The 13,521-nt window shown below is 37.9% G+C and overlaps 1 protein-coding gene across 27 annotated transcripts in view; it reads left to right on the top strand.

Annotated features, from left to right (window-relative positions):
• The window catches only part of NEB (nebulin), a 207,437-nt gene that overhangs the window by 38,232 nt on the left and 155,684 nt on the right, over positions 1-13,521 (top strand). For all 27 annotated transcript variants that reach the window (XM_066346075.1, XM_066346074.1, XM_066346072.1 and 24 more), the window contains exons 22-30: positions 1,631-1,738; positions 3,347-3,445; positions 4,210-4,314; positions 4,402-4,509; positions 6,013-6,324; positions 6,428-6,634; positions 9,159-9,263; positions 10,169-10,276; positions 12,016-12,327. In XM_066346075.1, the coding sequence (XP_066202172.1) occupies positions 1,631-1,738; positions 3,347-3,445; positions 4,210-4,314; positions 4,402-4,509; positions 6,013-6,324; positions 6,428-6,634; positions 9,159-9,263; positions 10,169-10,276; positions 12,016-12,327 (1,464 nt within the window). The remainder of the gene's footprint in view (positions 1-1,630; positions 1,739-3,346; positions 3,446-4,209; positions 4,315-4,401; positions 4,510-6,012; positions 6,325-6,427; positions 6,635-9,158; positions 9,264-10,168; positions 10,277-12,015; positions 12,328-13,521) is intronic.

Below are 13,521 nucleotides of genomic sequence, written 5' to 3'. Positions count from 1 at the left end.
GTAAAATTAGAGTAAAACAAATTAATTGTCCTGAGGATTTAAATGTATGCAAAAATACTTAGCAGGGTGCCAGGCCGTGTCAAATTCTCAAAAAAGAAAAAAAATTCACTATTATAATCATCATCACTATCATAACAATCACATTCATCAGTATCAATAATTTTTTACATAGATTGCTATCTTGTCTAAAAATAAAAGCTATGATTTACAGCATCAATTTTTTATAATATCTAGGGTTATTTTTCTTGCAGATGAAAATCTCTTTAGGCAAATTATTTGTCTGAACTTCATATCAAACATTTTATCCTAACAACTTTATATTCTAAAAGTAGAATAAAATGCACTTAACATAAAATTTGCCATCTTTACCATTTTAGGTCTCTACTTCACTAGCAGTTAATTATAGTCACACCTCACTCAATCAATCCCCAGAATTTGGTCATCTTGTAAAACTAAACTCTATGCACATTAAACAACTTGCCATTTCCTCCTCCTCTTAGCCCCTGGAAACCATCCTTCTTCTATTTTCTGTTTCTATGAGTAGGATTACTCCAGAGACCTCATGTAAATGGAATAATCTAGTATTTGCCTTTTTGTGACTGGTTTATTTCCCTTAGCATAATGCCCTCAGTATTGTAGCATGTGTCAGAATTTCCTACCTTTTCAAGGCTGAATGGTGTTCCCTTTTCTGTTATACCACATTTGTTTAACCATTTATCTGTCAATAGACATTTGGGTTGCTTCCATTTTTTTGGCTATTGTGAATAATGCTGATATGAACATGAGATACCAACATTTTCCATCACTAAGAATTTTGTTTTATACATTATCATCTTATCTGTTTGTTTAATTTTTTTATGTTTCTTCCTCCCAAATAGATTGTAAATCTTTCAAAGGCAGGAACCAAGTGGTTTCTTGATTTTTCGTTTCAATTTAAAAGCCCACACTAAAGAACAGCAATCTGAATTTTGTATCTAGAGTGCAAGTTTTAGGCACCATCTATAACCAGATCACAAGAGTAGTTCATTATTTTAATAACACTAAGTAACTGTCCTTAATATGGAACCAACTCCAAATGATAACTGCTCTCTATAAGCAAATTAATGACTGAAACTATATTAAATTGAATTATTAGCCAATGTAGAAAAACTTCTGAGCTGAGTATTACACATGAAGTACATTTGCACTAAACTGCAAACACTTAGTACAAATAACTACTATTGCGTCTTATCTAATCAATAGGCAAAATTATCCACCTTTAATGTGGCCTTCAGTCTTAATTCGACCATTGAAACATAGTATATATTAGAGCTCTAGTGAGCAAACATCTCATATTTGATTATCTAAATATATCAATTTCACTTATTCCTTGAAATAAAGCTTTGAATTTAGCACTTTCCAGATTGAACTTCCATTTAGTTGGAGATAAGGATGAAGTGAAACATATGCCAACTGGAAAAACAATGAAAACCTAAGGGCTGTTAAAATCTCTCATCAAGAACATGTTTAAAATAACCTTACTGTATGGAATAAAGAAGCTGGTCAGAAATCTTAACATCCTTTCGGGTAAAATGTTGATGTTTTACAAATAAGGACGGTGCTAAGTTCAACTGTTCTGTTGGCATTTCAGGTCGAATACAAAGCTGACTACAACAGCTGGATGAAAGGCTGTGGCTGGGTGCCCTTTGGGTCCTTGGAATTGGAGAAGGCAAAGCGAGCTTCGGAGATCCTGAATGAGGTAAAGCCAGTGCATCTGTCACAGAGAGAGGTCTGTGCATGAGCCACGTGAGAAGTCCCCAAACCATGGAAAGGGCCTCCTCTCCTCCTTCATTCTGTAGTACTTGTTGGTGAGGGAAAAAACTAACCACATGCATGAATTACTCTAATAAATAAACATACACCTTTACATCACCAAAATAATACATGTGAACAGTTCATGATAAAATATTTTAACAACTTCATGTACCATAAAATACTGTATTATGTGTACTTCTTCGTAAGTTTTAATAGGTTCATATAGTTGTACAGTCATCATTCCATTGAATTTTAAATTTCTGCTAGTGCTCCAAGAAGATTTCTTGAAAAATTCCTGCCCCCTAACTTCAATGCAAAGCAGCCCCTCATCTGTTTTCTGTCGCTATAGTTTTGATTTTCTAAAAATTTTTTTTATGAGTCTTCTTTCATTTAGCATAACGTGTTTAAGGTTCATTTATATTCTTATATGTTATTGAGTAGCATTCCTCTGTATGGCTATGCTGCGTTTTGGTAGTCCAGGTAGTGGACATCCAATTTTTGGCAATAATAAATAATGTATATAATGACTATTATAGACATTGTGTCAAGTATTATATACTATGTCATATTCTTGATGACTTTGAAGTATTATACAAGTTATTACTCAAGCTAAGAAAAAACAATGATAATCTTGCCATCTTAAACAAGCCAGGCTATTTGTCACTTCTCTGCCCACAGTGAAACTTTCTGCTACTGTCAGGCAAAGCCATTATCAAGGAAGTTAGACTACATGAGGAAGGGACAGAGGTGCTCAGTGAGAGTTGTCTTCCACACTCAAGATTTTGTTATTTTGTGCTTTTGTTTGTCTTTGGTAAAAACCATTTTATCTACTCAGAAATTCCTCAAAGTTCTGATGAGTTGGTAGTTGTCAAAAGTCCGAAGCTGAGAGAGTAATAATGCAGCCGTGGGAGAGTGAATGGAGAAGAATGCAGGACTCAGGGCAGCTAGGAGTCGGCAGCTCCCAGGGGCACAGCTCCCAGTGTTCTCTCTTCAGTGCCTTTTCAGCACTTTAGTGACAATCTATGTACTAACCATTTTAAGGCTTGCAGAGCAAAAGTCCTCTCTCTCTTTTTTAATATTCTCTAGCCATTGTCCTAATTCCTCAAATAAAAAGCTTTTTTACTTTATCTGCTGACATTGTAACAGGGAAAATAACATCTCTAACACTTGTTAGTGTCATGCAAAGACACTCTAAATTGTTTTTCTGCATGGTATACTGTTAATGCTTTAGAAAAAATTGGCACATTTCTGGATTCTGCTTAGCTGGATGTGCCCTCTTTTATGTCATAAGCAAGAAATTAAGAGAGTAAAGTCTGGTTCCTGAAAGTTGTATTGATCTGTCATGCCCCATTAAATCGAAGATTAAGTCAATTTTAAACGGTTTTGTATTGTATTCATTTTTTTCCCCCAAGCCAACCAAAAACCTCGTGTTTTTATATTTAAAAATCAAGGAAAGTCCTGTCTATCCAAACTAATTTTAAGAATTTTTATAGCTCAGCCTTCAGTGAAAGTTATTTTATTTTTCTCCTTTCTTTTTAAATTCACCAAACAGAAAAAATACCGCCAACCTCCAGACACTCTCAAGTTTACCGCGATTGAAGATGCTCCAGTTATAGTCCAGTCTAAAATCAACCAGGCCCAGAGGAGTGATGTGAGTGTGAACCCTATCTGTGCCTTGATAAGTGTTAACTAATACAAATATATTTGTGTTCCAAAGGTACCAATTACCTGTAATTACTATAGAATCTGAAGAGACTCAATTACATGAGCAACTGTAATTCCTGATCAGCAATTCCCTCAGCTTTTCATTGATAAAGCACATCTAATTCGTATCATTAGAGTATCAGGTACCGTGTGCTGATTGTCCTTTCACTATTTTGACATTTCTTTCCAAGGAGAAGGTAAGAGAAGCTTCTTTGGATAACAACACTATAAGCTTATTTCTAGAAAAGGACAAGAAAATAAATATAGTCACTGCATCATATTGAGGAGTTACATTTTAAGTCAGAGCTCAGACAAAAATCATCTGTAAGTATAATATAGATAGTTGGTGTAGTCTACATATTTGCCTTTCTTATGCACAGGAAAGTGTCTGCAGGTTAACATTTTCATCAGGTCACCTTCCTGGGCTTATTTCCACCAGGTGCCCCTACCTAGGTCCAGAGGTTCCTAGTACATAGATACCAAGGGGCCTATGTCCAGGATGAACCAGCACGAAGATATGTCCCTGTGTAATTGCATGTGAGACCTTGAATACCTACAGACATTTGCAGGTGAACACAGGGCCCACACAAAGAGTCTTCCATAAAAAGCATCTCTCTGTGCAGTATGATCCTTTCTGAAATCCTTTTCCTGTGCCATTCAATCCTTTTTCCTACTTTATTAGTTTGTTGAGGCATTTCTTTTCTCTTTCAGATTGCCTACAAAGCCAAAGGAGAGGAAACTCTTCACAAATACAGCCTCCCTGCGGACCTGCCCCAGTTCCTTCAGGCTCGAGCGAATGCCTACAATATCAGTGAGGTGTGCGCCGGGGCTCTGCGGCTGAGTGCAGGATGAGCCTTTTCTCAGTGTGCACTGACTTCTATTTAAATGACATTTTTCTTTCAGAATATTTACAAAGCAGACTTGAAAGATCTGAGCAGGAAGGGCTATGACCTGAGAACCGATGCGATTCCCATCAGAGCTGCCAAAGCTGCCAGGCAGGCGGCGAGTGACGTAAGTCCAGCTGGTGGTCACCTGTGTGTCACTAGAAAATGTGGGTGGGATGGACTCATTATCCAAACGTCACCACATCTGTTGTCCCTGACTGGAAGCAAGTCTGGTTGAAAACTGTTTAGAAAAGAAAGTTCCCTAAGCAGATCTAAATTGGGGGGAGGGGTAAGGATTTGTATAACCTTTACTGATCGGTTCCAATCAAACATCTTAATTAAAAATTCTCATCTATATTTCTACTCAAGTGCACTTTATCCTTCTTGTGGAAATAAATAATTTACATATTATTCAAATCATAATAGCCTCCTGATGGTACAATTTTATTTCAAAACTTGCTTAATTTATATAAATTCCCTATTGCTTAAATAAGAAAAATAACTTTTTTAAAATTTCATTACTTCTACAAATGATGACTTGGCTTCAACTTTTGTAGCCTTTCATGATCAGTTATTGGGTTCCATTAAAGTTAGGAACTCTGTTTCTTTTGTTATCTTACTTTAACCCAGCTGTGAATTGAAGTCACTTTGCTCTTTCAGATCTAAATAAAATTGACTCGAGCCCCGCCCTGTTGCCCTGTGGGGAGTGGGAGGCCCTCCCTGTGATTGTGTGATTGCGGCAGGTGCCCGGAGGTTGTTGCCTTTTGACCACCTGTCTCCTGGTTTGCCCATGGTGCTTTCTCTCTGGCTCACGTGGGGTCTTCTCCCCTGAAGTCACTTCTCTTTCTGCTCTGCTTGATCCAGGGACAGAACACAGCCCCTTGCTTTTCATTTCCCCCAAGTTCCAAGCACAACTATACTGATTGTTTGAAAGGAAGTGGACATTGCACCAACATAAATTTGTGACAATTGAATAATAAATACCTGTGTCCTAAAGGCCTCGCCCTACAAAATTTCTCACTGACTCCCATTCCCCGTGGATAGTTTCCTCCGGCCACCCCCCCCCCCAACATTTACACAAACCTTCCCTCACATATCTGCTTCTCAGTTCCCCATGTTTCTTCCCAGGTCTCCCCAAGGAAGCTCGGTTCTCTTTTCTTTACTAATCAGAGCCGATTAGTTTTTATACACTACTGGCTCTTGCTCTCCCTTTGAATATGCAGACTCATTAAAATTCTACTACTACCACTATGTTCTACTACTAATCAAACAGCCTGCTGTTTGGGATCCTCGTTAGCAGCACAACACAACTGGTAGAGTTGTGGATTATTTATCTCTTCATTGGTCTCTCTCGAGTGTCTAAATGGGAAGGGACTTACTTTAGCTGGTCATTGATATGAATTATGTTAACGTCCCCCTCCTCAGTCACTCGTGTGGCAGAAGCAGCTATCAGCAATCAAATGGGTTCAAAAGAACATTTATTTTTACCTGGCTACTTACAAGGGAGTGTCTAATTATTTGGTTATTGACATAATTTCCAAAAAGCTTAATTGCTTCAAACCATGGTCTCATTATTCAGTACAATCTTCCTTACTGCATTTTAAAATATGCCCACTCTTGTTTCTAATAGGTTCAATACAAAAAAGCTTATGAAAAAGCCAAAGGAAAAATGGTTGGCTTCCAAAGTCTCCAAGATGATCCTAAACTGGTTCATTATATGAATGTAGCCAAGATTCAATCAGACCGGGAGTATAAAAAAGATTATGAGAAAACAAAGACAAAATACAACACACCCCATGATATGTTCAATGTTGTGGCAGCTAAGAAAGCTCAGGATATTGTCAGCAATACCAACTATAAGCATTTACTCCATCATTACACCTACCTGCCTGATGCCATGGACCTGGAGTTGTCTAAAAATATGATGCAAATACAGAGTGATGTAAGTGACATTTACTTCACAAGACAATGCCCCTTCAAGGTCAGAGCCCGTGCAAGAGGACCCGTGCCTGGGTGCTCACTCTTCTCTTGTCCCTTTGCTGCAGAACGTCTATAAAGAAGACTACAACAACTGGATGAAAGGCATTGGCTGGATACCAATTGGGAGTCTGGATGTAGAAAAAGCTAAAAAAGCAGGTGATGCTGTGAGTGAGAAGAAATACAGGCAACACCCAGACACCCTCAAATTTACCAGCGTTGTGGATTCCCCAGTTATGGTCCAGGCGAAACAAAACACACAGCAAGCCAGTGACGTAAGTGCAACGAAACAGAGGGTGCAAAGCGTGGAGGGAGGCTTTTATCAAATAAGTATCAGTTCACATTTTATTCTCTGAACCAGTGTTTTTTTCTTTTGAAATTATTTAACTTAAAATGAATAATTACAATTATTTTTAGTTTGGTCACTAATATTTTCTTTTTCTTCTATTTTGGGCCTTAGCTTCCTTTTTAAAAATTCTTCCACTTTAACTACTTTGAAATACTGGATTATTAGATAATTGGACATGGTGCAAAAAGTTCTACTCTACTGCCACTACTACTACAGACACACACAGAGTACATGTAAACTTTAAGTCCCAGACACTTTTTATTATGGCAAATTTATTATATCCAATTTTATATTAATTTCTTAATATTTCATTTTCATATGTAATACAGAATAATACACACGAGTATATGAGTTTGCTCCTCAATTCATCATATACAATTATTATAGAGAATTTTTATACTTACGTCTTGGTGAAAAGTAGTACATTGCTTGCCTGCCTGTCCACAAGCCATGTTATGGTCTGGCTAAAGTCAGATCTAAAAGAAGGTCTGGTGCATAGAGGAGTTAAAGGGACATCAAAAGCATTCATTCATTAATTCAATGAATGAATGTTTTGATCACCTTCCATTTGCCAGGCACTGTTGTAGTGGAATAACCCATTGCATGGCCTTGGATGGGAACACAGCCAACAAGAAAAGAATGTTTTGCCAAGAGAATTGTTTTGTGACTTGAAGGCGGGTCACTGAAACAGGTCTATGTGACTGAAGGCAGTTGCTGGGCTTTTCTCAGAAAAACATTCTCATAAGATTTCTGTAATTTCCAAGGTTATCCCTTAAGGCTTAAGATAAGGAGAGGAATGTTGTGGGATCCATAGAAGCAATAGCAATTAATGCCTTCTGATATTATGTTGTTACTAAGCTATCTTGCAGGTGCACTCCATGTATCTTTAAGTAAAAGTTACACTTGATGTTATGCCAATTTCTCAGTAAACAAGCTTTTTGAAGTCTTGTGAATAAAATTAGGACACTGCATGAACTCGGGGCCATTTGCCTGAGCGAGTGGTGGTCCTTTGCTAGTCCTTGATGATTCCATCTGCTGATCTCTCTCTCTGTGCCCCCGACTCACAACAACACACTGTATTATGTACTGATGGTATAAAGGTTAAATAGACGAGGATTAGTGGGATATAGGACATCACAAGGATATAGGACAAGCATATAAGACAAAGGTATGGATAGAAACAGCATTGCCATAGAGACAGATGAATGCTACAGGAGAGGCATGTGCTAAGTAAGCACAGGGAAGAGGGCAACTGCCAACCAGAGCTTCCCTGGCAAATAAGGGAGGGAAGGGTGCATTCCCAGCAAGGGGAAAACATGACGGTCAAGAAGTAATGAATGGAAGAACAGTGAAAGGCTCAGGATTGTAAACTGATCACTGATGGATGGTCTTGGATGTTAATTTATAGTCTGGACATTATGGGGTAGGTAATGGGATTTATTGAATATTTTTAATCTATGGAGTTGTATTATCAGGTCTGTGTTTTAAAAGAGAACTGTGGCAAAAAGTACAGAGGCTATATTGGAGAGGGGAAGAGTTTGGAGGCAAGGCGATGAATTAGAAAACTGTTACAGATGTCCAACAGAATGCTTATTTGGACCAACTAAGGCAGTTGGTTGGATTCCTAGGAGAAACTCTTTAGTATTTGAGGATTCACTTAGATATCAGCCATTCAGACTTTACGTGCGATACGTACACACCAGTTCGCATGTGATATTCCACATAGATATGCCTGGAATGTGCAAGTATATATGACAAATGACAATCAATCAAGAGATTGAAAATCTACTTGAGACTCTGGTTCTGTTTTAGTTTTAGAAATTAAACAATTTTTTTATTATCAAGAGGAGGATATAATATGATTTCTACATCATATACTTTGATATCTTTCAAGCATCTTTAAAATAAGAAGCTAGGGTAAATACAAAAGAGTAAACCTTTTGAGTATATTGGGTTTATGTATAAGCACCTTCATTTTATAAGGAAATTATTATATGCTTTTTACTGATACAATTATAATTGGAAAGTTTTTTAGCAGAAGTAAAAGACCCATTCTAACTATCATTTTCTGTCTAAAAATAAAAAACCCAAACCATGAAAAAACCACAAGATTTCTAATTTTACTAGCAAAGAATGAATCTGGCTTTGGTGAATTATGTCATTCACGTTAGAGTTTCCCATCTGAACTTATTTTTTATCTATCTCTGGCAGTAAATGATTTCTGTTCTCTTAAGGATTTTTTTCCTCTCTGTTATAATAGAGTTGTTGGGTCTTCCTAAAGATAACAAAATGCTTGAATTTCTTACAAATAGGAAAATGCCCTTGATACTTTTAAACAATAAAAATATTGGGAGATTGTGCTAAGAGTAACTCCTTTAAGCATTCGATAAATGCATTTTCCTTTTTGTGCTATTTGCGACGCATTTAGTCTTTGTGGCTGTGTGTTGCAGATCGTGTACAAAGCCAAAGGAGAAGATGTGAAGCATAAATACACTATGAGTCCCGATCTTCCTCAGTTTCTTCAGGCCAAGTGCAATGCTTACAATATAAGCGATGTAAGTAGCGTCTTCGACGGGGTGTGAAATAAAATCATAGAATCATAAGGTCTGATAGGACAATTACTGAGATCAACTTCCCACACAGCCTCCTTTGCAGCATGTCCTGCGATGATGGCTCTGTGCCTCTTTTTCAGTTTGTTTTCTTTTCCTTTTTATTGGATTTACTGCCCTTTTCAAGTGTACGTAACTATAAAGGATTCTTTTTTAAAAAAAATTTCATTGAACTTATTGGGGTGGTACTGTTTAATAGAATTATGTAGGTTTCAGGTGTACTGTATATTGTATTGTGTGTTCACCACCTTAGGTGAGGTCTCCTTCCATCACCATTTATGCCCCTTCACCCTCCTCTACCTCCCCTACTCCTTGTCCCTCTGGTGATCAGTAGAAAGGGTTCTTTTTTACGTAAAGCTTAACATCTAGTTCACTAAAACTTTTATTTAGTTTTTCCTAGTTTTGCATGTGGAGGAGGTTATTATCCTCCAGAAAAAATAAGAATAAAGAAAATCCTTTTCTTTTCTGTTCTTTTTTTTTTTTTTTAACAGCAATCCAGTAATCCAGAATTCCTGAAGGTAGCCACCAGGTCTCCCCTTGACCTTCTTTCCATAAGACTGGGCAGCTTTATTTCTCCCGTTAGTCCTCACACACTGTGGTTTCCAGAGCCGTTACTGTGCCTCCGGTGCACCCCGGTTTCTCAGGTCCCCCTTCACTAAGTGCCACAACCACTCGGGGGGATAATTAGTGCAGAGTCCAACAATTTCATGCCACATAAAGTGTGACATTTTGCTATAGGAAATTCTTTTAGCTTCTACCTTCAGAGAAATTAAACAACCCCAGCTGTTGAGGAATCGCTGTAGCTGATTAACGCACAACGGGCTGACATCCTTTTGATTTTCCTGTCTCAGGTCTGTTACAAACGGGACTGGCATGATTTAATAGCCAAGGGCAACAACGTGCTGGGCGATGCTATTCCCATCGCTGCTGCCAAAGCATCGAGAAACATTGCCAGTGATGTGAGTAAACATTTTAGGGGGAAATCTGAGTGATTGCTTTTTAAAAAATAAACAAATGTATGCTTGTTGAAATGCTATCACATTGAAGAGAGTATTTTGAATTAATGACACTCAAATTCTCCACAAAATATTGTTTTGAGAAGCTGTCACTTTTTCAGTGTTGTGATTCTTTTTAGTTGACCGCCCCCTCCCTGTGACGTTGTCATAAGCCTGACAGCACCTTCCCCCCTGATTCATGGCCCAAATTACCTTCACTGATGTGTTCCCTGACAGCCCACATTTATTCTCAGTGAGAACACCCTGACTGACATTTACACATTAAATTCAGATGCCTGCCTGTGTTGTACTTGTATTAAGAAGATTGAAAAGGTGTTACATAAAATGTACAGATTTTATACAACAAATGGAAAAGGGCCCACTTTTCTAGAATATAATTTGGATTTATGTAAATTGATGCCCATTTCATCCGTAACAGACCAAGTATACATTTATTCTTCTTCCCATCATTGAAAATCAAAATTTTCAAAAAGCCTACATGCCCTGCAGGTGTCACACAGTGTTTCAGGGCTACAATCTTGGTTTGAGAAAGGAAGATAGACCACACAGGAGACAGGGGTATAAGAATTCGACAGCTTTTCCTTGTAGGGCTGAAAATGTGATCTACCAAGATTTGCACATCACAGTGAAACACATTTCCAGTTTAAAGAGAAAGTGAACGTCTAAAGTGTGACGTTACCTTTTTATTTTTTTAACACTTGCACTGAGTTTTTCCTAACATGCTTAGAGATTACTCGATAACCCTCTTGCCTGCCAAACTCTTGTTGATAAAGCCATGCTTAAATGGCAGGAGCAGTGTGTCTGCAGAGTTTAGGTGGATTTGAATTCTTTGATGTAAAAATTGAGGTTTTCACCTGTTACCTACAGTAGAGCTCAGTCTACACCACATTGCTGAGCCCAGTGAGAGAGATTCTGGACCGCAGGGCTTTGTGGTTAGATTTTTACTGATGGAAAACTCCCCACAGTTCCTTCCCTGACTATGTGGTTCCTTTATCATCTGTAGCTGCTTCAGCCGAGAGCCTGGAGAGTAGCTGCTGGCAAATGGGTGGCAAATGGGGTGATGAGGCCCAGCCACCTGCCAGTGCAGTGCTAATCTGACAAAGAAGAGGGTTCTTGTTTTAACCCTATTAGGTCAACATGAGACAAAAATCACAGTAATGATTTCCTCCCCGACCCCAGGACTATCTAAGTGCAAACATCTCACATGTAGAGTTTTTTAGAGTTTCTTCTGCACCTGTTGTGTACATACTACTAGGCCAATTGGGACATAAAATGGAAGATTTTTCTCAATAATTTCTAATATTCCATGATGTGTAGTAATAGAATGGATTGGGTAAATTCACATTCTTAGAAATCCAAAAGATATTGGTCTTATATTTAGAATGTGTCATCTTTATAAATTCAGTTGGCCTTTATATAAAGTTCCAAATGCAAACATCTGTCGGACTGATAACAAAAGAAGAAACAGGTCCTGAGTGTATCACACCCACATATAACCAGGAGTGATGAAAATAAATGCTGTCACTGTGAACCTTCTGGGGACTGCAGGGGGGGTATGGTTTGCATTTTTGTACAATCTTCCAGAAAGTCACAATGTTCTGAGGGTGTTTGTGTGTGAATGTAATTGCTTCACCTAATATTATAATGTCTAGGACTTGGCTAATTGAATTCTGCCTCTGCAGTATAAATACAAGGAAGCTTATGAGAAGTCAAAGGGCAAGCACGTGGGCTTTAGAAGCCTCCAGGATGATCCCAAGCTGGTCCACTATATGAATGTAGCAAAGTTGCAGTCTGATCGTGAATACAAGAAGAACTATGAGAACACCAAAACCAGCTACCATACCCCTAAGGACACGGTTAGCATTACAGCTGCAAAGATGGCCCAGGATATTGTTACCAACGTCAACTATAAACAACCGGTGCATCACTACACATACCTACCTGATGCAATGAGTGTCCAGCACACCAAAAACGCGAATCAAATTCAGAGTGACGTAAGTACGGAGGTCAAAACAGATCCAGAGATTTTGGCAGTTACACGATGACCATTTCTTCCTACTTTAATAGACTTAACAATACAATATTTGAAAAAAGGGTACTATAAAATGAACAATCATTATTGAAAGACTAACAAAAGCATGGTAGACAAGCTGTGTTTTTGCTGGCTTTCTGTGCTCCTATTGTAATCATTGACGCTGCCTTTATTAACTTTTGGATCAAAGATAAAGCCATATTCCGCTAAGCAAATAAAACAAGAGATTCTCAAGAGGAAATGGCTGTTCCTGGGAGGTGGGTGGCTGCTTTCATGGTAATATGTGTAATGCAAAATAGGAGCATTCGTTATTCTTTTTGAATTTAGGAAAGTTATTTTTGACGTTTTTAAACTCTCATGCTTGAAAATCTGTGCAGCGAGTCATCTAAAATGAACTGGGAAGGCTTAGTGATTACAGAATGATTCACGGAGAGCTGCATGGGAGGGTGTTTAACATTCAGGGCTCTTCCTTCTGCAGAAGTCAGATTTCTATAAGAATCGTCCTTCATAAAGGGAAGAAATGGTGTCTGTTTATTGTTGCTCAATGAAAATGTCTCTCCCCAACTGAGATCAGGAATAGCTAGGTGGACAGTGAGTGTGAAAATTCAAAATTGTGGAGTTCTCAGTGAAATGAAAAGGAAAGCCAGTTTATTGTCAAAAGAGAATATTTTTTAGCAGAACCCATGGAAATACTATATGTGGCCTACATTAAGGTGACCAATGTTTTTACAATGAAAAGGAGGACAAAAATAAATGGAAGAAAACAATACCGTAAATAAAAGAAACATTTTATTCATTGCAACAATAATACAGTATAATATGATAAATGCATAATAGAAACATTTGTAATATTTTATATTGTAATTATGCTTACATGCCTATTAATTTTTAATAATAATTGTAAGAAAAAAGTACTCATTTAGATACAAATACGTCACATCACACGCAATGGATCAACTCTGCATCAATCAAATATGGACATTTACAGATTAGTCTTCCAATATCAAAAAGGAGGACATGTAGGAGGACACTTTTTGAGGGAGGATGGAACTTACAAAAGAAGGACTGTCCTCCCTAAAGGAGGTGGATTGGTCACCTTACCTACATTTTCTCTGTGTTGTATACTGCACTCTAACAACAGAACTGCTTCTTTTTC

This window comes from Saccopteryx leptura, chromosome 7, assembly GCF_036850995.1.
Source record: "Saccopteryx leptura isolate mSacLep1 chromosome 7, mSacLep1_pri_phased_curated, whole genome shotgun sequence".
Lineage (NCBI taxonomy): Eukaryota > Metazoa > Chordata > Mammalia > Chiroptera > Emballonuridae > Saccopteryx > Saccopteryx leptura.
The sequence above is the reverse complement of the archived record's forward strand: the minus strand, read 5'-3'. Positions and strand labels throughout refer to the sequence as shown.